General features: G+C 43.5%; 1 protein-coding gene and 2 pseudogenes across 2 annotated transcripts; 1 reads left to right on the top strand and 2 right to left on the bottom strand.

Annotated features, from left to right (window-relative positions):
* Positions 1 to 2,507: 2,507 nt before the first annotated feature.
* On the top strand, positions 2,508 to 3,014 carry LOC147441599 (uncharacterized). The gene is made up of 2 exons (XM_086483755.1): positions 2,508 to 2,586; positions 2,746 to 3,014. The coding sequence occupies exons 1-2, from the start codon at positions 2,508 to 2,510 to the stop codon at positions 3,012 to 3,014; spliced, it is 348 nt and encodes a 115-aa protein (XP_086339881.1).
* An 8,614-nt stretch (positions 3,015 to 11,628) lies between these two features.
* Positions 11,629 to 15,762, bottom strand: LOC147441598 (uncharacterized; annotated as a pseudogene).
* A 6,315-nt stretch (positions 15,763 to 22,077) lies between these two features.
* Positions 22,078 to 25,487, bottom strand: LOC147441597 (uncharacterized; annotated as a pseudogene). The gene is made up of 2 exons (XR_015184323.1): positions 23,662 to 25,487; positions 22,078 to 23,571 (listed from the first exon to the last, which is right to left on the bottom strand). The product of XR_015184323.1 is annotated as an uncharacterized LOC147441597 (transcript).
* Positions 25,488 to 25,689: the final 202 nt, after the last annotated feature.

The following is a 25,689-nucleotide window of genomic DNA, read 5'->3' as shown; positions in this document are numbered from 1 at the left end:
TCAGTTTTCAGCCCATCCTCGACATCGGCTGTGCCAGATCAGCCTGTAGCCTCGTCGAGTTTGCAGATTTCCATCAGCATCCCTAGCGGTTTCTATTTCCAGCCATTAGCCTTGCAGAACCAAGCATCTACCATATGCATCTAGGACCATTGTATCATATCAGCATTGTGTAATGTAGAGCAAATACCTCTCTAGCCACAGAGGGGGGGGGGGGGGGGGGCGCTTGGGGGGGGGGGTTTGGGACCCCATCCGGTGTTTGGTCTCATAGGTCATTTTGGCCTTTTGTAGACTTTTTAATATAACATTTCATTTCATTTCTCTCTCTCTCTCTCTCTCTCTCTCTCTCTCTCTCACACACACACACATACACACACACACACAACCTTCACTTATAGTATCATTCTTCTTTCTCTATATGCACCTCTCTCTCTCTCTCTCTCTCTCTCTCTCTCTCTCACACACACACACACACACACACACACACACACACACACACACACAACCTTCACTTATAGTATCATTCGTTCTTCTCTATCTAGTCTTGTGCACATCTCTCTCATGAAGTTAAAGGAACTCTCTCATGATGTAAAAGAAACCTTGAGTACATACTAAGCACTGATCTTGAATTATCACCATAAATCCCTTATGTTGCCCATTACTTTGGTATATCGTAGCTCTTTGGTAGTATTCGGTATGGTCTCTCAAGAAAAGAACCTAAAGGATCTCTCTCGGATTTTTTAATCAAAGAATGTTTGTGTTCTTGCCTCCTCTCTCTCGGATTTTTAATATCGTCTCAGACTTATTAGCCGCTCGCACCCTTAGCCCATTGCGCATCAGGTCTTCATTGCTATGTCTCAAGGGCCATTAAGCCATAAAAAATCACACATATATATATATTTTTTAGCTTGCTTGAGATTTCACCTAACTTATGTCTGTTGATCTCTCTAATATGTGTTTTTGAAGAGTGGTTGGTGAAAGAAGGCCCCTTGTTCCTCTTTCCCACTCATCGAGAGTGGACTTTGCACATTGTGACAAGCCAATCGATGTGAGGTGGAGGAAAGCAACCTTGGTGTGAGCGCAAGGCCGCCAAGGGGTGCACCCTCATGAAGGAGTTGAGTTTGGGTGAGAGAAACCTTCTTAAACGTAGATTGCAAGCACCCCGAGTCCTAAGAAAGTACCCTAAGTACCCCCAGCACCAAGAACCCCAAGTACCCCAGTATTCGAGTACTTAGTGCATGGTCATCACCTGAAGTGGAATGGATACTTCGCATGATGGTGATGAGAGTGGAGTTGGAGGAAAAGTCCTTACACGTGGGGGACCATTTCTGGATTCTCCTTTGTCTTGATCTACGCCACGGATTACACCAAATCTATGGAGGCTTTTGTAAAGTCCATGATGGAGATGATGCTACAACAAGAGCCTTAGTGAGCGGCAACAGTCGAAAGGGAAAAGGAAGCTAAGCGAGCGGAAGTTGAAAGTGAAAAGGAAGCTCAACAAGCCGAAGTCGAAAGGGAAAAGGAGGCTTAGTGGGCCGCTGTGGAAAGAGAACGTATAGCTCTATAGTGGAAACTTGAAGCTTTAATTATCCAATCACTGAAAAGTTGATTTCCAATAAGTATGATGGTAGGATGGATGCATTGGTGATTTATTATTGGTTGCATCAATTTAACGTTTATTTTGTTACTAACAAGAAAAAAAATAACAATAAAGTTTTTCTAATCGTATTTTATAGATCGGTGTGCAGTTGCGTAAGTCGGATGAGGAGCTTTTCTTTTTGGTTTGGACGAGTACATCTAATATGATGTAGAAGTTTAGACCCCATTGATTACAATGTTGCCATTATAACCAACAAATGAAGCACAATAAAGGTAAGCCTAAAGAGAACAAATCATCTTCAAGTACCTCGTAGAACCCTCAAAACCAATGGAATAGTAAGACCAACGATAATTCGTCTTCTTCTTAATCTTCCTTTACACCTAAAGCACATAACTCTTCACCTAACAATGGTGACAAAGGAAAGGCTAAAACTTAAGAAACCCCTAAGTTGACACTTGATGAAAAAGCCGCCAAAAGAATAGTAGGAGGATGGTTAACTCTTGAAGAACAAACAAGTATGGTAAAGAAGGAAGATGTTTCAAATGTCACACTAAAGGTCACATGAAAAGAGATTTTCCTAAGACCTAAGAAAGTTTTGACACCTCAAGTGAACTGCTGAATGTGATCCCACTATCTTTCTTGGCTTTTAGGTATTATTTTTACTTATTTGTCAAAGTTTGGGCAAGGAAATTTACTCAGGTTGATATATAAGCAACCCTCAACCCCCATTGCATTATCATCAATTCATTGCAAAGGTTGGTTGGCTCAATAGTCTCTCTCTCTCTCTCTCTCTCTCTCTCTCTCTCTCTCTCTCTCTCATGTATTCTCTCCATTGCACTACGCTTTCACATTGTTGACTTTGATATGGTATCAGGGGGGACTTTGATATGGTATCAGGGCTTTGTGCTCAATGATAGCAAGGGAAGAGAAGTGGCACCGTGGAGAAGAGGAATTGAAGAAGCTCTATGCGAAAACTTTCCTAAACACAGGTAAGGGAAGCATGGAAGGTTGTGGTCGATGATGTTATGAGACACTTCGCAAAGTTGGGCAAGCTGACATTTCCTACAATGTTTTGAGAGGCACGCAGTTTCGACAATTCATTGTAGCGCAAGTTGAAACATTGTCGGTTTTGATCCTCATTTCGACAGGTGTTTTGAAATGCAGCGACAGTCAAGGACCTCCTTCAATAGGCATCTTGAAATGCATTAGCGACCCAACACCTTCTTTCGATAGGGGTTCAGAAATGCTGCAGGGAAGCTTCTTGCATAGAGAGATTCAAGGGCTTTGGAAAGCTACTAAATGTGAAGCATTTCGAAACGTTTTGGAGCTGCAATGGCTTGCGGGGCTATTTTGGGTGGGCATCGTGGAATGCTCCAAAAGCTCGACCATCGATGTCTTATTGTGCTATGCATTATGAAGCGTGCTTAAAAGGCTTCAAAGCTAGGCGGTTAGTGGCCCATGCTTGCTCGAGTACCAATGACCAAGACCAACTTAACGCTATGGATAGCAAGTTGGCCATCCAAATAGTAGATTGGCCATCCAATTAGCGGCCTATGCTCGACAAAACTTCTCAAGGAAACCGGTAAATTGTTTGGCTTGAGATTAGCAACTCGACGAGTTTGCTAGAGGACAGAGGCAAAGGCAAGTTTGACAAGGATGACAGTACTAGTACTTAATTAGATCCTTCGGTATCCCCATGAGGTCCGACCACAATTGTTATAAATGTGACCCGACGCTTTGTTTGGCTTGGGAGTTTGAAGCCAAATACAAAAGCAAAACCTCACAGGGAGATAAAGACAAAGGCAAGCTGGACAAAGATAACGATAGTAAAGATTTGACAGAGGAGATCGGCATGACACACGTGGTGTTGACCATAGTGGCCATGACACCATATTTCTAGTCAGAGGGAAGTTATCGCCACTAGCTTCAGCCAAAGAGGCTTGTGAGTGGCAAAGAGGGGCAAAAAGTGCTCCGTATAATTAATTTGGACCCTTGTGTTGGAGTTCAAATTCTCAGAGTTTGAACCTGTAGATTCGAGTTCAAGGCACATGCATTTGGCAGGGAACCAATCAGACGTATCTAAAACACTATGGATGAGTGCACTAATCCATTGTTGTTGGTCAGATTATGGACATGACGTGTTTCTTTTGGACGTGATGTGTTCACAGTTCATGAATGGGGATGTAGTGTGGTCTACAATTCAATTTTCTACAAGGCAATCGATGCTCAAGATGGCATTCTTCTAAGGTACAAAGTTGAGGGTAGCATAACCGAGGTGTATCCAGTAGATTGATTAACTATTGGGGTATCCAAGGTAGCTTCTTTATCTAATTGTTCTCACTATTTATGTCCACTATGAGCTGCAGAGAGGGTGTTAGAGTTTTGGCATCTTAATTGAACTACCTAATGTGATCCCGATATTTATTTTGGCTTTTAGATATTTATTTTACTTATTTGTCAAAGTCTAGGTAGGGCAATTTACTAAGGTTGGTATATAAGCAACCCTTAACCCCCATTGTATTATCATCAATTCATTCTCAAGGTTGGTTGGTTCAGTAGTTTCTCTCTCTCTCTCTCTCTCTCTCTCTCTCTCTCTCTCTCTCTCTAGTGCAGCCGTCAACCGTTTTTTGACCTAGTAAACAACAATTCACTCTTTTGATCATAACTTCTTCATCCGAACTCTGATTTGGATGATCTATAGTCTCAATCGAAGAGAACGATGTTCTCTACGTATTGATGCAAAGACAAAAAATTTCAGAGTTATGAAGGGGTTTTTGTCGTAGAAATTTTGAAGTGAACAGGTTAAAGAAAGTTGACTTTTATCTCTTATTTTACATACAATGTATTTCGACACTCGCAAGGGTTCTTCTTCAAAAAGGTTCTCAACGATTGTGGAAATTGATCCCAAATCTCATAAGTGTGGAGATAGCAACACAACCACTCAACCAACGACATCGAAAACCATGATCGTGGCATACTTGGTATCGTTGCAAGAGACCGTGAACAAACAAGGCAATAACTTATAGGCACTTGCAATGGAAAATGGCACACTAAGGGTACTTGTGGTTGAGAATGAGAATCTCAAGAGAACACTTGAGATGCAAACAACACGTTTGATGCAACTTGAAGAGGAAGTCAAGGAATGTAAACGCTCTCTTGTGGACTTGAATGCTTTGAAGGAGCGCATGAGCAAAGTAGAGCATGACCATACATTGAAAGAGGAAAAATTTGACACCATGAGCTCGGATGTATGTGCTATGAAAAATGTACACAGAAACAAATCTTGAGATGATGCATGTGGTAACAATGTGGTTCCTAATTCCTCACTCATAAATGTTGAGAATGTGGATGTGGAGAAGTTAAAGGAATGGGAGCGACGTTCCAAGAACATTGTTATTCGTGGAATTCCCAACGAGAAGTTAGAGATGCCTCCTTCTCTTGTCATTGTCATCGAAAAATTTCTTCAAAACCCACTTTGACATGTCCGGAGTTATGGTCTATGGAGCACATAGAGTGGGTAAGCAAGGAGTGCCTCGCTCAGGAGAACGGCCAATTATATGCACCATGCCGGATGAGACCAAACAAAAGATTATTCTTGATAATAGTTGGATCTATGTGAGGGATACAAAATGTTTTGTATGTGAAGATCACACTATCAATCAACAAAATATGCGTCACAAGACATATGATTAAAAGAATAAGAAAAACAAGGAGATCTCTCTCGAAGAAAATGTGCTCAAGGAGGAGGCAAATCCCTCAAGCGAATAGGGATGCACGACCTATGTGGCCGAGTTACAATTGACAATATGATTTTGGAATTTCAATGAATATCCATGGAATTCGGGGGTTGGTATTTATGAACTAACAAGCAAAACCAATGTTGTACTTCTTGTTGAAACTTGGGAGCATGATACACCAAGCATTAACGGCTTGGAGGATTATAATGTACATTCATTGGTGTGGTCAAAGAATCTCAAGCAACGAAGAGGCCAAGGAGGGGTAACATGTATGGTTAAGAAAGGATTGAAAGATTTTGTATCAATTATGAAAGATGACAAGTACGGGAACAAGTACAAATGTTATGTATGGCTGAAAATTATGACACCAAAAAGAGCACCCATTTTTATAGTAAGTTGCTACATTCCTCATCATGATTCTCTTTTTATGCTTGCATGGATAGAGATCATCCATTTTTTGATTTAGAAGAGGACATTGCTTATTTTAAAGACGAAGGTGATGTTATTGTATTTGGGGATATGAATGCTCGCACACAAACATTGCAACATGATACTCAACAATTTGATATGCCATACATTTCAAGAAGTTGGAGGAAATTCACTTGGATGATCCTACTTCAAAAGAGCCGGATCACTGTGGAAAGTTACTTTCACGTGTAATAGCATGGGTATGCTCATTGGCAATGTTGTATCTTTGGGGAGTGGAACCAATGGATTTACATGTAGAAAACATAATGGGGATAGTGTGATTGACTATATGCTACTCTCCGAAGCCATCATGTATCGCATAAAGAGTTTTATGTTTGGCCACCAATGGACACCAGAATCAGACTATCGGACCTTATGTATTGACCTTGTATGTGGAGAAGCAACTAAGAATGATAATCTCAGCCAAAGGGAAGAGAAGTTATCACTATTTATATGAATTTCAAATGGGCACCAATGTACATTGAAATGATTGAGCAAAAGTTATGGATGACAAAGCTTCAATATAACGCACCATTGAAAACTAAATGGGAAGCTTTCAAAAAAGTTATTTGTTCTTGTGTTGAAGAATGCTTTGCCATAAAGCATCTTCATGGTATCAACAAAGATAGATCACGCAAAAGGTGGTTAGATAAAGAATGTTAAGATGCTTGAAAGTCCTCGATAAAGCTTGATGCAACTATGGACAAAGAAAACTATAAAAGTCATTTGCATACATCCAAGGCATTGATTCAAAAGAAGAGAAGAAGAGGGAAGTAAATAAACAACTTTTTCAAGTCCAAGAAAAGATATGTGTATGTGGAAGATTTTGAAGAAACTTGAGAGGCAAGCGGGTTGAAAATTTTGGTAATTTGAAGTTTGTGGATATGGACACATATTGTAGGAAATTATATGAGCAACCAAATGCTAAAAAAATACTATTTTATGGTTCACTCCTATGTATGCTGTTAGCGGGTCGCTGTGACGGACGTTTGTAGCATAGCTATCGGGTACTAACATAATGTCACTGCTCAGGGAAGTGACTCGGATGGAACACAGAGAATCTTTAAGATCGTCAATCTCAAGAAGTGAACCTTAACAAGCAAACACAATAACTCTACAAGCAAACCAACACTCAATGATTATGGGAATCTGCCTATGTTCTTTCTCACAGCTCTAGGTCATCACGCCATTTCGACACTCGAACGGACTCGAAATGCAACGAAAGTTTAGGAAGAGGTCTTCGACACCTAGGGGCACTATCCTACTAAGTCTGGTCACAATCCGACAAGGTATCAAAATCACAATCCATCATGAAAAAGGTCCTGAAAATTACAATATAACTATCCAAAAAGGTCGTCATATGGTTTAGGAACACTCTCCTATGGTCAAAATGACTAAAAACAATGATTTAAGTACTCAAATCTGCAATTAAGACTCACACACACGTAGTCGCGAACCATAGCAAAACTGACAATGCTTACACTTGAATTAAAGGACAAAGAGAGAGGAACACAATGCACATTTCTGAATTGAAAATGGATTACCCAATCATTTGTTGCGATGATTACAAGTTGGAGCTGCTTCGTAGATTGAGCGTACAGTTTCAAAGCTCCTTTCTTTTCGAAAGATAAGTCTCCTTTCACATTAAAGTTATTGACCTTTATACCTAGGGCATTCTAAATGGCCAGTGACTGACTCACATGGATCTTTACAAATATCATTACAACATTACAACTCAAGGAATTGATCCACTACTTTGGAATAAAAAATACACAGAGTATTACTACTCTAGCTCACTACTCTAGCTCAAAAAACTAATAAAGTACAAATGTGGTGTCCGGCTACGTGTCCGATCACGTGGGCGTCTGTTCGGTCTGTCTCTTAACATATATCCTTTTTTTAAACTATTGAGGATATATGCGGTGGGCTTGAAAAGTTGGCCACTCGCAAAGCGGGAGATCTTCAAGGTATCAAGCCGGAGATGATCAAATATTGATTATCTTGTCACTCTTCGTGTTCTCATGGAGGAAAGTCGATTAAAAGGCAAGCGATTGTATTGTTGTTTTGCGGAATTTAAGAAAGCCTTTGCTATAATTCCACGTAACAAATTGTAGAGAAGGATGAAAGAACTCCAAGTGCCAAGTGAGTTTATGCTTGTGGTTTCTTGAATCTATGAGAAGGTGATGTGTCAATTGCGCATGGGAAGAGAAATTTTAAAATTTTTTGTAAGCACTATTGGGGTTAAACAAGGATGTCCGTTGTCACCAACTCTCTTTTGTCTATGAATTGATCAATTGGAAGAAATGGTATTGACTTTATGCAAAAAGAAGGCATTGAAGTGGTTACTATTTATAATGCGATAATCATGTTTTTTTTGTATGCGGATGATGTAGTGCTTCTAGCACACACTTTAGAAGATGCACAAAAGCTTATGGTTGTCCTTGAGAACTTTTGCTTGCATAGTGAGCTGACTGTGAATGAATCCAAAACAAAGGTTACGCTTGTGAAAACCAACCATAAGGAGAAGCCATACATTGTGTACAAAAATGAGACACTTGAAGTTGTTGAGAGCTTTAAGTACCTTGGCCTTGAGGTTCCGTCCAATCACAAATGGCATGAATGTGCTATGCATCGATTGGAATCGGGAGAAAGAGCAGATTATGCATTTGAGAACATGTGTAATGCGAGAAACATCAAGGGTTGGGTTCTCAAGAAGTACCTTTTTGATGCATTGGTGACACCAGTTCTTCTTTATGGAGTTGAAGTGTGGGTCGGGAGCATCTCAAAGTCTACTTGGAAAGAGGTCGAGAATTTCCAAAAGCGTTTTCTTATAAACTTTCTCCAAGTTAAGACACAAACACCATATTTGCTCCTACTTCTTGAGTCGGCATCTCTTCCAATTGAGGTTATGGGCATGGAAAGGGTTGTGGAGTACATGATAAAGATGCTTCAAAACCCCTCACATCGACTTCCTACAATTGCATGGGAAGCAAACAAAATAGTTCAAAAGACTCATACAAGCAAGATCTTGAGCACGGGATGGATGCAAGACATAAAGAAGTGGTTTGGGAGATGGGATGCATTACACTTGCTACATGATGCTTCAATTGACTCCCAAGTGAATGAAGCTTTTCGACAACACCAATGTATTATGGCTTGGGAGAAATCCGATGGGTCACGCTTCATACATTACACCACCTATATTGCCCAACTACAAAACCCTGTTCTTCGCTGAAAGAGGAAACCGTACTCACACTTACATGCTTGAGCCTATCCCCTTGTCGGCGATATGAACTATTGTAGCCATTCATCTTAGCTCCCATTCCCTTCAATGCGAGACATGGCGTTGGGGCAATGGAGAAGAGTCAAATCGACTGTGCACACTATGCTCACTGCAAGTTCCAGAGTCTCAGTACCACACACTACTAGAGTGCTTAGCGTTTGGTCACATCCGCACTTGCTTCTCTCACATTTTCAGCCATGACTTAGACATACACACTTCCTCTCCCAGCCACAGTGTGGGATCTCCATTGCGACTCTCATCAGCACAATTTTGGAGCGTCGAGAGTTACTCATTAGCCATACACATACTACATCACATGTAACTTTGGTCCCATAGGTCATATTTGACCTCTGAGGACGATAATAAAATCTCTCTCTCTCTCTCTCTCTCTCTCACACACACACACACACACACACACACACACACACACACACACACACACACACACACATGTACTCTCCTCATTGCTCTACGCTTTCGCATCGTCGACTTTGACAGAAAGAACATGCATCTTCTATTAGCATAATGTATGAGCAAGGTAGTGGGTCCCAAGCTTGTGAGGATCATCTTGTGAGTTTCTCATTGAGTGTTATGGTGATGTGAATGGTCAGTGTATTGTGATCTTGTTCGATTTTGGCAGTGTGCATGATGTGATTAGTGATCCTCTAAGGGAACGCTTAGAAGCTATTCCAATGGCTCCCATTGAGGTTTCTCGACTCGGTAACACGAGCAAGCCATGGCGACCATGGAGAACATACAGAGTAGGAAGGAAAGAGAGAGAGAGAGAGAGAGAGAGAGAGAGAGAGAGAGAGAGAGAGAGAGAGAGAGTCGAAACGATGCAAAAATAATGCTTGTGTATTTGATTAAAAAATCTACCACATATATAGAGTTAAACTTTCCATGCAAACTCAAGACTAAGGAGTGGCTTTCCTCAGCTAACCAAAAGGGCTTGTTCCCACACAGACTAGACAACACCGATCTGGGCTTGAAAACCCAACAACCCTCCCCCCCCCCCCCCCCCCCCCCCCCCCCCCCCCCGGCCCTCAAATCCAAACTAGTGACAATGGACTCGATACAAACTATGGAAGAGATCAATCACCTGAAACTCGAGTAGAAGCCCCCCCCCCCCCCTTCTGTTGATAATAACATAGGTGTGTGTGTGTGTGCACTTCCCTCATACAACAATCATAGTGAGACAACAAGATAGGCGTGTACACTTTCCTCAAACAACAATCAGAGTGAGACAACAAGTACTCGACCAAACAGGAAAATGGGAGGTCTTACCACTTTGTTTTTGTGGCAGTGTCTATAGCCTGTACAAAATTTTGGCATGACAATAACTGACAACATACAAAACTATAACAACCCTATGACACTTGACTGGTAAAAATAATTTGCAAAGTCCTGTACCACATTCTTGAAGAAAATCTTTTGTGTACCTGTGGTGGTCGGAAATCCGTCACAATTTCAAAAGCTTTGGGAGGCGTGGAAGCCATATTTGAATCTTCAACTTCAAAGGTTTCATGGCGAAGTGCTTGCATGCAAATACTTGAACATCGTCCAAGATCTACCATCCTTCCACTTGTTGTCTTGACTGATTATTAGCGCCATCACCATTGCTAAATACCTCCCTCGATTCTAGGACCTCTTGTTGGGCTCTACCTTTAGACGGCGTTTCAAGAGGCTACTTCTTGTCCGCCAACCCTTTGTGAACTTGGAGGAAGCACTTTGAAATGCAGTGCTGTCGTCAAGCCTTGGATTGCTTAAAATAGCGTTTTGATATGCACCACAATGGCCACCAAAGAATGCCTACTAGCTGTTGCAGAAAGCGTTTTTAGAAGCTCATTGTTGATCGTCAAAGTGTAGCTCTCTTTGAAATCCGCTTCTAGTCGCCAAGCTAACTGCCCTAGAGTGCCTTTTGAAACGCCGAATGCAAAACTTCAATAACCTCCTGTAGTGTTTTGAAACACTCTGCACATAGAGTGCTAGGGTTTCCTTGTTGCCAAGAGATACCTGCCTGTGAATTACGACGTTTTAGAACGCCCTCCTATTGTGCCCTAGCCAACCTCCTATATTGCCTTCTAGTCAACAACGCCTAGGGCTCTAAGACGCGATACCCGCTTGTGAATTACGACATTTCAGAACGCCCTCCTATTGTGCCCTAGCCAACCTCCTATATTGCCTTCTAGTCAACAACGCCTAGGGCTCTAAGACGCGAGCCACAAAGATGGCGTTTTGAGATACTCCACATCATGGCATACCCTAGCCAACGTCCTGTATTGCCTTCTACTCGACATCGCCTAGGGCTCTAAGACACCAGCCACAAAGATGGCGTTTTGAGATATGCCAGACCACCCTACAAAAAACTCCCTAGTGCTTTGATACCATGTGTTGGGAGATGGCAGCAAGCCATGGCAACTGTGGAGAACGTGAAGAGTAGGAAGGAACGAGAGAGAGAGAGAGAGAGAGAGAGAGAGAGAGAGAGAGAGAGAGAGAGAGAGAGAGAGAGAGAGAGGGTCGACGCGATGCAAAAATAACGCTTGTGTATTTGATTAAAAAATTTACTACATATGTAGAGTTCAACTTTCCATGCAAACTCAAGACTAAAGAGTAGTTCTCCTCAGCTAACCAAAAGGGCTTGTTCCCACATAGACTAAACAACACCAACCTGGGCTTGAAAACCCAACATGAATGTCCCAATCCGCTAGTTTCAGTTCAACAATTATCTTTTCGTTGCAAGTTTGGTGTGTCTTCTCTAACTTGATCTAATATAATTTTAGGCATTCGATGGTTTCATGAGCTTAAGCCACAAATGAATTGGGATGAAAATTAAACATGCTCTCTCTCAGGTGGGTGTGGTAATTCACGGTGAGTAGGGCCTCCATTCTTGCCTCTAATCTCTCATGTGCACGCAAACTACATTGAGGATCTCAAGCAACATTCATTTATGCCACTCCAGTGGCTCAAAACCTCAAGACTACATAATGGTATTCCAGTTTGTTTAAGAAGTATGAGGATCTATTTTTGCATGATGACCTTCCATGGTGTCTCCGCCCTTGGCGGCACCTGCAACCCCACCACCTTGGCAGTTACTACAACAACCTCTGCAGCACTCCTTGCCTTGTTGCTTTCTGTATCATGCTTCTCGCCCCTGGCTACCATACCCTGCAATCATGCTCTCGGTACCTCATATGCAACTCGCACCCTCCTTCTATAGCAGTGCTACTCCCAGAGCTATGGAGTCCCTCAACCTCGTCCTACTGATTTCGGCCCTGCACACAGCCGGCCCTCGATCATGGCCCCCTTCACCTCCTTTTCTGCTCACCTCCAACCAGGCGGCCCCCCTTTCTTCATGAACTGCAGCCCGCCACCCTGGCTCATGCAAGGCTGGCCGCCCTCAGCCTCTCCTCACCTCCTGGTCTGCTCTGTTTCGTCCTCCTCTTCAATGCTACGTGCTCCCCACCTCCTTGCAACTGACGGCCCTGCAGTTCATGGCCATCCTCCGCTTCAGCGCCCTTGAGCCGCCCCTCTATTTTGTTTTTTTGCATGCCACCCCGTGGCCCTCCCCAAAATAAACTGCCCCCCCTCCTCGTGTCCCCATCTGCAGTTCAATTCGCGTGCTCTCTCCCATGCAGTCCACCCCGTTTTGGCAACTCCTGCTCAGGGCGACCTCTCTCCCCATGCAAACTGCAGCTTGTAGCCATTCCTTTTTTTTGCATTCTCTACAAACATATGTTCCTTTTTTTCTAAAAACCTTGATATGGCGAGCATTCACGCGCAAAGATCATCGAACCGCCTCCGATTGCTGACAATCGGTATCTCACAGCACTTTGATCACCAAAGAGATCACCTGGTTGATCTCCTCCCTCGCCACAATGTACGACATCTCACAAAATCTGCCTTGCATCTTCAAGCATTCCGACTCGCAAATCTTTCGCACCATGTCCGGCCTGTTAAATGCCCCACTTAGCATACATATCCAATGGTACCTGTCACACTTGGCGCCCGACACAGGCTCAAGCACATTGTCGCGACACTGCCTGCTGCCATACACCTGCAATGAGCCTTTCCACGGGTCGACATATTCGGGCTGTACCATCATTGCCCACCCCCCCGTGGAGCATTTATGCTCAACCATAGCATTATTTAGGTAAAGTAGCATTGCATAATAAGAAGTTGATAGATAATATTTACATGAAGCAGTAGATAGATAGAGAGAGATTCACTGCCTATCGTAACTCCCGCCTGGGTCAAATGGAAAGCTGCAGGCTTCCCCAAGCATGATTGTAGTCCCACCCGGATAAAAAATGCGGCTTTGGTCATCATCATCCGCTTGTAAAACACATACAAACCATCCCTGCTTTGTACCAGAAAACTTGTAAGCCGACCACTCTTGCTTGGCATAGCATGGTCTTGCTTCAACTTGTATCCGTAAACTTGCTTTGTACACTGGATAAGAATGTACTATACCAATTTCTGTAGCAGCAGCATCATATGACACCAACTCGCCATCGGCTAGAGAGCTCGCCATATCATGATTGTCTTCAAACAAGATAACCTGTAGCAATCGGCATAGAGGAGCTTGCATAGCAACCTTCAACAACACATCCGTCAGCAGCATGGCACCAACCTGTGCCAACTGATCATCCAAAGCAAACACTGGCAAAACCTCATCTGTAGGCTCTTCAAGCGGCATTGGAGCAGGCACACAACCTTGCATGTCCTGTATCCTCGCCATAGCTTTAGCAATCAAAATCTGTGTTTCGTCATCAACATCGACCACTGGATCATCGAAACCCCAGTCTGCTTCATCGAATCACTCTTCTTCAGTCACCATGGTCTTAATATCACAAGGCAAGAGAGAGGGTTGCCCAACCCCCTGATCCGCACAAAATGTCTTTTCACCTGCAATCTGTTGCTCTTTGACCACCTTATCGACATGCATAACATCATATGTCTCATACCTTGAGAAAGTAGACTCCGTTTCCCATGTGATGTCCGTATCCAAGGCACTGCTATAGCTCGAATACACCTCGGCTTTCTCCACAAAACTCATCGGCTTTGGCACTTCAACTATCTTCTCCACTGCTTGCCTTTCGGAAGGCACTTGGTCAAGCACATTAGGTGGTACTCGGTAGAATTCTCTCTGCAGCTGTTGAGGCCTCATAGGCCCACACGCTATCGTCTCTACTCTGTCATCACACCTATCTGCTGCTACCACATGTGCATCAACAAAGGGTCGGATTACCTGAAGCTCTTCCCTAGCAATTGGCCTTGGCACCAATGGACTCGCCAGAACCTGCTTTGCCTGCTGCTTCTTTAAAACCTTCTTCGTCCTACTCTGTGCATAGGCTACTACCTCCTCGTACGTGCACGGTACATGTACGGTCCATCTACCTCGACTTTATCCCGCACTTTTACATGCAAGCAGTCCACAAACTTGGTCATCTTCAAAAAATTTGCATTCTCTACAGCAGCTACCTTAACCAACTTGCTCCATATGGCCTCGAACTCCCACATGAATGCTCAGAAATCACCGTCAAGGCTTTGCTTTAGGTTGTCCATCATCGTCTTCACTTCACTCCACTGCGTGTTGGCCACATATCGGCTTCGGAATGCCGCTCCCAATGTGCTCTAGTCCTGTTTTTCTTCAGCCGGCAAGCCCTTGTACCATACCTTTGCTTTTCCACAAACCAGGAGCGGGAAAGGTTCGGCCACTCCCTCTTCTTTTGACAAGCCGCTCTCAGCAGAAAAAGGCCATAGTCTTGCAGCCAAATGTCACCATCTTTAGCGCCTGTAAAAGTCGGAAAACTAGACCATGCCATTCTTGTTAGATCCTGCTCTTCAAACCGCGACACTATCTTCGACTTCACGAAGGAGCAATCAGTAGGTCCTCAGTGGGGGCACCACTGATGGAAAGGGGGAAGGGGGATCAAACCCAACACACTCTACACTGCCTCTCTATAGCCCAGGGAATATCCGACGCCCCTAACCACACAGAATCACGTACATATGCACACTTTTTGCAAAATTTCACTGCACAGCTCGCCTTCGAGCTTTCTCGGCTACACACACTCAAGACATAATCACACAAGGCTCTCTCGACAGCACACCATCATATCCCAACATCAGTCGATGCATACAATTCCCCAATCGATAAACGCACTCACACAGGGAGGCGACACACGCCTTCACCACACATACAAGTTGCCCGCACAATATCTCTACCTCCCTCTCTGCTCACAGACACACAATCTTGGAGCCACCGCTACCACGGGCATACGACAGAGAACACGAGGCAGATAATATTGACGGAAAAGTCGACAAAAAACCACAACCCAACTATGTATCACAGAAACCCAATCAAATACAATGATGGCAAATTCGATAGTTGCCGACTTCATAGAATAATGCTTCATGCAGTTTGATCCTCTCCGCACTGGCGATCTCTTTCCAAGCTTTCTCAAAGCAGTGCTACTGGCGGTACTTCTCTTCTACTCACGGTCGAACTCCCCTGCTCGTCATGCTTACCCCATAGAAGGCGAACCTCTACTTGAGCCATGCACTTGGTAGCCCCTCTCAATCCTCCTTATTTACTGAAGCTTGTGTGTTGTTAAGCTTTCCATTGAAGCTGCATACATCAATTGTACTACTCCCTATGCAATAATACCACTCATTTGCCCCAATCTCTTGTGTTGCTTCTCCCCATTCCCCTCCTTTTCTCTCGCTCTTCGTGTGTCGTCCATTGCTTGCAGAGGGTTTGCCTGCAACTCGAAAGGTGCTACCAAGAGGGTAGATTAGGAGTGTTTTATGAGTCGGAAAGGGTGAGTTGAGCAGTGCGGGTGCATTTGTGTTGTGGGTGCTTTTTTTGCAAGGTGTGAGGTAGTTGTTTTGTATGCTAAAGTGGAGTTGTTAGTGCAAATTAGCCAATTTGAAGGTGTTATTTAAGAGGTTAGGGGTGTTGTGGAATCCCTGGGCTATAGAGAGGCAAATATTTTGTGTGCTGGGCGTGTTCCCTATTCCCCCGCTCCAACGTCTTCAAAAGGCCAAAATGACCTATGAGACCAAACTGATACAATCTTGGTGGATTTAATACAATGTCTGGGTACAAAATTAAAATGACGTAAAGTAAAAACTAAAATGATAATGATGATGATGATCATCAATATCTAAGGATGGATGACATCGAATGTTGTTTGAGAATGTATTGCATCAGTCGCGCTGAAGAGCATTGTGAATGTTTGCCTCTATAAGTAGTTGTATTGGACATCTTCCATGTCGTGCTAGAATAGTCCTAATCCTCTAATGGAGCCTACATCAATGTTGTGGTGCCCTTGTAGACATGGGCGTCTAGCTCTCCCAAGCTCAATGGATCTGTTAGTTAATATACCTCTGCTATAGGTGGGTTCTGAAGTCTTCTGTGAAGGTTGCTCATCTGGCTACTGAGTCTCTACTCTAAAGAAGTCAGTGAGCTCCCTTTGTGAATGTCTCCCATTGTTTGATCTCCTCAAGAGACTCTCCTGTGTCTGCACAGCTCTAGTAAAAACAACATGAGGCATCTCTGATCCTGATATCTCATGACTCTAGCCAGTGGTCCAAATCCCTCTCTGGATAGACAGTGAAAGCAACCTTGTATCTCATAGTATACGGGACAATGACATATGTGATGTAACTCTATCTTTAGCTCTATGTGACACAATTGGAAAATCTTAGCCTCTGTTGGTACTTTCCTAAATCTACTAGTCTCATTTGATGATGTACGCATTTGACCAATAGCACATTGCAGCCCATGGGATAAATGAGTGTCCATATACAGCTTTGCCTCACAAGTAGGGAGAGAGGCATCCCAACAAAAATAAGGAACATAAGAGGGAGAAAATAAAACCTCTAGGCAAGCACTAGCCATCATCACTCTCACTTTAGAGTAGAACTTGAGCATGAGGCAATCCCCAACCTTGCCATCTATATATGGCATCTTTGGATTTTAAATAGGGGACATGATGAGACTTCTTTCATTTGGTACATACAAAAGGAGGACATCTTCTTGATTGGCAATACAAAAGAGACTTGATTATCATCAACTTTCTAAATATATGCATTTCTTTGAGTCCACCAGGCCCAAAGGTATGTTAGCCTTCAAAGGTACAACAATGGGATATTAACTTTGATGTAGTCTTCAACTAGGAGCTCTTGAGCTAAGAACTATTGAGAGTGGAGTTCCTTGCATAGTGCCTAAGGATATCTAGCTTTATGAGGTTAGCAAGACATTCTATGAAGATGTGATGAAGATCTTCATTTTGGCCACATTTTCTACACTTCCCATCCCCTAGATTAGCTTTAAGTGCTTTTTGAGTGGTCCATATATAAGACAAGCCAAAAAGTTGTGTTTGACTAAAATGGAAAATCTCCACACACACTTGAACCTATGGATCCACTGCTTAGGATTCCAATTGAGATCCCATTTCTTGTTGACCTTCCTTCTAAGATCTTCATCAAAGCTAGGAATTGAAGAGAAGCATTTTTAGGCCTTCCAAGTAGTGCTTATAATGTACTAATCTAATGCACAAAATCTCAGCAACACAACTAGGAGAGATGTTAAAAGTGTTAGTAATCTAGATGAGAAGATAGCCATGTCCCCATTGATTTGGAGGCCACCTCAAGTTCCTATCCTAGCCTAATAGCATTTATGGGCTTTGATTGATAGGGATCTCCCAGTTTGATTGGGCCACCAACCTATCCATACTTAATCCTGCAACAAAAAGGTATTACTATACAATTTAGATTGGGATACATGCAACCTTTTTTGCATTTCAAACAAGGAGCTCCAAAAGATTTTGGTAAGTGGAGAGCTCTCAGGCTTAATTTTCTAGCTTGAGGTAACAAGATCCCAAAAGAACATGCTAGACCAAGATTTGTAGTCCTAATAAAGAAATAATTTGTGAGAATTTCTTTGAGCAGGCAAGTCCAAAAGTCTAAGATTTCATGATTAGGCACACACTAGCTAGTATGTGTACATCCATTCTTGAGCAGTGGTAGAGTAGATGGGCAGAGACAGTAGGCATTTGGGCATCAGGCCAGGCAGGTTCTAGAAGGAGATTTTCTACTCTTGATTATATATCAGTTGCTGCTATTGAAGAAAGCAGATCACATGGTAGGAGGATTTACTGTACTTTTGTGGATTTTTTGCAAATCATTTGACATGGTTCCCAGATCTCGAATGATGCAAAGACTACAAGAGATGGGAGTACCCACATTGATGATTTTGGGAATCATGGCTTTATATAAGACAATATGGGGCATGTTCGTACCCTTGATAAGTTGTCTGAGAATATTCACTCCACTATTGGAGTGAAACAGGGATGCCCACTCTCCCCTACATTGTTTGTTTTGTATGTAGATGCGGTTTCAGATAACAGTGAGATGGGAGGCGACAGAGGAGCACATCTAGCACGAACCCGGATCTCGTTACTACTCTATGAAGATGATATTGTGTTGATCTCAGATTTTCCAGAGAGAATGCAACGACACTTGGATGCATTGCACCTTTTTGCTAATGATGGCGGTTTGTCCGTGAACCCTGAAAAGACCAAAGTTATGGTGTTCAACACCACAACACAATGGTTCAGTTGATATGCACTAACTTTTGCATATGCTCAGTAAAAATTTGAATATATAAATGCATACATTTACCTGAGAGTGGTTTTTAGTGGTCCAAAGTTCTCCTTCAAGAGAGCAGCAAAGAATAGACTAGCTCTCTATGCAACTTTGAGGAGCATGGAGAGGATGTGCTCGTAGATTCAATTTAATTTAGGAACCTCAAACAAAGCTCTGGCTTTTGCACCTTTGGTTTACCTCAGCTATGCTTTATGGGGTGCATATATGGGGACCGTCAGTAGACCAACATAACGGATCTGTCCTCCTTTTTTAATACAGTTCCTATTCTGGAAAAAAAAGTGGTCTCAAGGTGTAGCTCATGAAAAATGCAAGGGAAGTAGTACGTGAAAGGGAGGTCTTATATACAACACGTCAAAGACATGGATAGTGTCTAAACACAACAAATAATGCATATTTATAGGTCAAAGGAAAAATCCATAGGAAAAAGGCTTTGAAGTTATTCATGATATGCTAATAAAAAAATAATTATTTTTATCATTTTTTATTGAGCTTTTTAGAAAGCCCAAGAATCCTCACTATTAAGCGAGTCTTCAAACATTTTGTACTTGCATTGCTTTTTGTGCTTTAGGATCTTCGTCTTCTACATGGTCTGTAGAAACCAATTGCGCAGGTGTTAGCCTTGGTCTTTCTCAAGCCTTCTGAAGTGGACTTCAACTATATGACCTAATCTTTACAAAATATGCACTGTTTGACTTTAATATTTACGATGAAAGCCTTTGTAGTAGTGTCAAAGTCTTTAGTCTTTCTATGATTTGCATCCATAAGAATGGCATTCAAATACCGTCTAAGCGTACCATCGGTTTCAAATCGTACACTATAATTGTATTTTAAGAAACAATTTAGAGTTATTGATGCTAACTTCAAAAGTAATTTCTAGAGATTGCCAAACTTCTTTGTTCGTCTTGGTGAGATAAGAATGATGTAGAAGATTGTCGAGGAGCCCAAGACCTAAGAGTGCAAGAGAAGACTCATTCTTTTCAAGACATTGTGAATGTTGTTGTGGATCACTACGGACAAGCTTACAATCCCTTAGAGAAAGACTTATGCTCTCGTACGATGACAGTTTTACTGGCTAGGTATACATGGCTTTGTCCAAGCTTATGTCTTGCATTGCCAAAAATGTCAAGTTAACAAAGCAGAGCGCCTGAAAGCAGGAGGACTCTTACATCCTTTGGAGATTCCCAATGGAAAATGGGAAAGTATATCTATGGACTTTATTGTGGGTTTACCAACCAATGTACGAGGTCATGACTCGGTATGGGTGGTCGTAGACCGGTTGACTAAACTATGTAAGTTTATTCCAACCAAATCAACGATTAAGACACTAGAACTAGACAAGTTATTTGTGGACAATCTATACAAGTTGTATGGTTTGCCAAGTAACATTGTCAGTCACCATGATCCCAAGTTTAACAGTCATTTTTGGAGGGCTGTGTTCAAACGATTGGGTACACAACTAAACCTCAGTACAACCGATCATCCAGAAACAGATGGTCAGACTGAACGAGTTAACCAAGTGCTAGAGGATATGCTAAGAGCATACGTCATCAAAAAACAGTCAGACTGGGAAGAATACTTACCTATTCTCGAGTTTGCCTACAATAGTGCTAAGCATGTCACAACTGGATTTAGTCCTTTCATGCTCATGTATGGGTTTCAACCTAGGTCACCTGTTACGGTGGGGTTGGCAGCCAAAAAGCTCCAAGACCACATGGATATGCTGAAACTCGCTCGTCAGAATGTCCGACAAACGCAGGATCGGTATAAGAAGTATGCTGATGAGAAACGTCGGCAAGTTACCTTCGAGGAAGGGGAGGAAGTATTTTCACATGTGCCAGAACATTCAGAAAGTCTGAAAACTGGGCCAACACCTAAATTATCTCCCCAATATTGTGGGCCTTTCAAAATACTCAAGCGAGTAGGTGATCGTGCCTACAAATTATCGCTACCTACACATTCTCGTATTCATCTGGTGTTTCATGTAAGCCGTTTACGTAAGCGGTTACATGGAGACGACAATGTCCTTGACCAACAAATTTTGGTTGATTTCGTTGAGCCTCCTACCTTACCGCATGAACTTGAACGTATTCTCGACTATCATGAGTTACGTACACGTCATCATGTACGTCAACAAGCCTTTAATCAAGTGAAAAGATCGACCTGAAAAAGATGCCACTTGGAAAAACATTAGTGTTCTTAAGAAGAAGTTCTCCACTTTTGTTTTCGAGGACGAAAACTCTTCTTTAAGGGGGGAGTAATGTCAACACAACGGCAAGGCCGGACTAGACAAGGGCAAGGCCGGGCTAGGTAGTGTGGAAAAGGAGTCCAACTAAAACAAAGGGCTAGGAGCCATGCTATATAGTGGGTGGTTGGGAGGTGGACTCCTAGGTTCTAGTTCCTCTTGTCTAACAAATGTACCTAATGAGCTAGTAGCTTGCACTCTATTGTTCTAACTTTGGTCAATAGACTTCAAAAGAGTTAACGATTCCCCAATCAATTGTATGTACAGCCGATATCCAAGTGACCTCACATTTAACTTGATACAATGGATGAAGTGAATCCAAGTGATCACCACGATGCTTATTTTTGGATGATGCTAGGTCTTCACTTCTGTGGTCATAATGGTGACACTTTGTGACTCTAACCCCTACAAGCTCTTACCACACCAACCCCAAGTAATAATATGAATTGCAACACTCAAATTTATTGTGTGTAGGCTTTCTCAAAATTTCAAAAAAGATGGTTATACTTTTTTTATTCCTTTTTTTTCCTTTGGTGGATGTAGTGGAAGGCCACCTGCTCCTGGGTGATTACTTTCCTTAGTGTGCTAAATGTAATCACTGGAATAGCATGAGGGTAAGATTATACAAGTAAAAAAGGGTAAGATTATACAAGTAAAAAAGGACGTACTGTAATGGATGAGGGCCAAATTTTTTTAATAGCATGAGGGTAAGATTATACAAGCCAAAAAGCTAGACATCCCGACCATTTGAGCGTGAAAAACACATTTGGTCTGCTAAAATCCATATTTGACATACATACCCTGGCAAGTAGAGTTTCCTATAGACATTCCGCCCAAAATCCCATATCACAAACATCATAGCACCTCTATCCAGCATCCCTTGCCTCGTTTCCAACCTTGTGATATAAGCATTTGATCCTGTCACCTGTAATAGCAAGAAACACTTGCACTCTCGACCAGAGAGTGCTCCATCTGGGTATACCTGTCCCCTGACTGCATCAAATACCTGTTCAATTCCCCCGTCATTTGCCTGCAAACTGCCATGCCCGGATTTCTTGCACTTCCATAGGTTGACCATCTTTAGTTGTACCATCATTGCCCAACCCCTCGTTGAGAATTCATGCTCAACCGTAGCATTATTTAGATAATATATCATTGCATAAGAAGAGAACTAGTAGATATTGTTTACATAAGCATTAGATAGATAGAGAAAGACTTTCACTGACTATAGCACCCGCCCAGATCAAATGGAAAGCCATAGGCTCTCCCAAGCATAGTGTAAACTCCACTTGGATAAAAAATATGGCATTGATCATCACCATCCGTCTGTAAAATTGATACAAACCATCCCTGCTTTGTACCAAAAAACCTATAAGCCGACCACTCTTGCTTGACATAGCTTGGTCTTGCTTCAACTTGTATCCGTAAACTTGCTTTGTACACTGGATAAGAATGTACTATACTAATGTCTGTAGCAGCGGCATCATATGAAACAAACTCGCCATCGAGGCTAGAGAGCTCGCCATAGCATGATTGTCTTCAAACAAGATAACCTGTAGCAATCGGGAGAGAGGCACTTGCATAGCAACCTTCAACAACATGTCCGTCAACAACATGGCATCCACCTGCGATAACTGCTCCTCCAAAGCAAACACCGGCATACCTTCACCTGTAGTCCCTTCAAACAGCACTACAAAAGGTGGAAAGCCTTGCATACCTTGTATTCTCACCATAGCTTTAGCAACCAAAACCTGCGACTCGTCATCTACATCGACCACTGGATCATCGAACCCCAGTCTGCTTCATCGAAGCACTCTTCTTCAGTCAACATGGCCTTACCATCACAAGGCAAGAGAGAGGGTTGCCCAACCCCCTGGTCCGCACAAAATGTCTCTTCACCTGCAATCTGTTGCTCTTTGACCGCCTTATCGACATGCATAACATCATATGTCTCATACCTTGAGAAAGCAGACTCCATTTCCCATGTGTTGTCAGTATCCAAGGCACCGCCATAGCTCGAATACACCTCGGATTTCTCCACAAAACTCACCAGCTTTGGCACTTTAGCTATCTTCTCCACTGCTTGCTTTTCTGAAGTCACTTGGTCAAGAACATTAGGTGGTACTCGGTAGACTCCTTTCTGCAGCTGCTGAGGCCTCATAGACCCACACGGTATCGTCTCTACTCTGTCATCACACTTATCCGCTGCTACCACATGTACATCAACAAAGGGTCAGATTACCTGAAGCTCTTCCCTAGTAATTGGCCTTGTCACCAATGGACTTGCCAGAACCTGCTTTGCCTGTTGCTGCTTTAAAACCTTCTTCGTCTTGCTCTGCGCATAGGCTACTGCCTCCTCGTACGTGCACGGTCCATCTATCTCGACTTTATCCCACACTTTTACATGCAAGCAGTCCACAAACTTGGTCATCTTCAAAAAATTTGCATTCTCTACAGCAGTTACCTTAACCAACTTGCTCCATATGGCCTCGAACTCCCACACGAATGCTCAGAAATCACCGTCAAGGCTTTGCTTTAGGTTGTCCATCATCTGCTTCACTTCACTCCACTGCGTGTTGGCCACATATCGGCGTCAGAATGCCACTTCCAATGTGCTCCAATCCTATTTTTCTTCAGCCTGCAAGCCCTCGTACCATACCTTTGCTTTTCCACGAATCAGGAGCGGGAAAGCTTGGGCCACTCCCTCTTCTCTTGACAAGCCGCTGTCCAACAAAAAAAAGGCCGTAGTCTTGCAGCCAAACCTCAGCATCTTCAACCCCTGTAAAAGCCAAAAAACCCGACCATGCCATTCTTGTTAGATCTTGCTCTTCAAGCCGCAACACCGTCTTTGACTTCACCAAGGAGCCATCAATAGATCCTCCGTGGGGCACCACTGATGGAAAGGGGGAAATAGGAAAACACTCAACACACAATATGACTGCACCTACTCGCCTACGAGCACTACCCGCTATACACACTCACACATGAGCACTTCAGCACACATAGACCCGTCAATAAACCATCATATCCTAACACCAATGGATGCATACAACTCCCCAATCGGTAAATGCACGTACACAGGGAGGCAACACACGCCTCGACCACACACAAAATAGCTCACCCAATCATTCCCTCCCTCCCTCTGTGCACACACACAACCTGTCCAGAGCCAACGCTACCACGGACTCACTGCACGAGATTAGAGGGAAACGACAATTGAATTCAAACCACTCAAGACAACTACAAGCACATTATGCATCACATAAAAAGAATCAAAATACAATGATGGCATCACTTGGCGACCACTTCCATGCTATGTGACTGCCCTCTCCCTTTACGACCTGGCGGCTATGTGCCTTCACCAACTGCAGCGCCAAATAAAACCCTCACGATAGCCTCTCGGCCTTGTTCGCCTCAAAGCGGCCCTTGGCTATGGACGGCCCTGATTCTATCACCTCCTCCAAACCCTGCACTCGGCCCCCTTTCGTATGCATCCAACCTCTGGCTGCCCTTTGCTTTACATGCCCCTGGTGACTCCTCTCAGCCCACCTTCAACTCCCTCAGCAACGCCTTTTAGACTTCTTTTAGTCCGCCCAAGAAACGTTTTTAATGGATCCTTCAATCCTCTCCACAACCGATCAAGGAGCTCCCCCTGATTTGCTCAGCCATCCCTGTGCAGCATTCTTGCAGACCTTGGCATTGGCTCCACAGCCTCTTTCCCTATAACTGGCCCTCCACCTTCTCAGTGCTGGCCCCCTCTTCATGGCGGCCTCTTATCGTCTTTGCTTTAGGACAAGCCTTGGTCCTCCACAGTTGCATGTATGGTGGCCCCTTTGAATAGCTTGTAGAGGTGCTCTCCCTCTGGCAACTCCCGACCTGCAGCTGCCCTATCCACGTGCATACACTCCTCTTGTTTATAGCACTGCCCTGCCAACTACAGCTCCTCCTGCTTTTCAGCCCCTTCTTGGAGGCGCTACACCCTGGTCCGTTCTCAGCGCTCTCAGCCCTCCTGTGGCACTGCCCTGCAGCAAACACGCCACCTTCCAACCCCTTGGTTTTGATGGGCTACAGCCCTCGTGGCCTCTGCACCAGCTCTGTCGAGCTCATTCTCTCTCCCAACCTCTTCCTCTGCGTTGTGATCACCTCCCCTCCATGCTAGCGCCCCTGCAGTGCCGCCCTTATGGCATCGCTATCAAACCCTGGCGGCTCATCCCCCCACTCTCCAGCATCTCGGCCTGCTCTATCGAAAGCTCTTGACTCCCTACAGGGCCGTCATCCCTTGCTTGCAGCCCTTGACCTTGCTATTCATGACCTTCCTCAACCTCACGGGGCTCTCGGCCTATCCCCTGGCCTGCAGATAGCGTATGCTATCCTCACAACTGGCCAGCTCTTCATTTGGCAATCCTGGCTTCTCCTAGCCACCTGCCCTTCCTTCACGCTCTCATGCACTCGTCGGCCACCCTGCCCTTGCCATGCATCCATACAGATGGCGCTCCACCAGCTCTCTCTGACATGCCAAGCCCCATTTTATCAACTTGTGCCACCTCCAATGCAACTGGCAGCCTTTCCAAGCAACTATAGTGCGCTACCAGTTCTCTGTCGACCACCCATCTTCTATGCTTGTAGCCCACACCAACAGCGCCTCCATATTGCAACATTGGTCACTCATCTTCATTTTTTAATTTTC

The sequence above is a fragment of the Adiantum capillus-veneris genome, chromosome 15, assembly GCF_014529385.1.
Source record: "Adiantum capillus-veneris isolate H3 chromosome 15, ASM1452938v2, whole genome shotgun sequence".
In the NCBI taxonomy this organism is placed as follows: Eukaryota; Viridiplantae; Streptophyta; class Polypodiopsida; order Polypodiales; family Pteridaceae; genus Adiantum; species Adiantum capillus-veneris.
The sequence above is the reverse complement of the archived record's forward strand: the minus strand, read 5'-3'. Positions and strand labels throughout refer to the sequence as shown.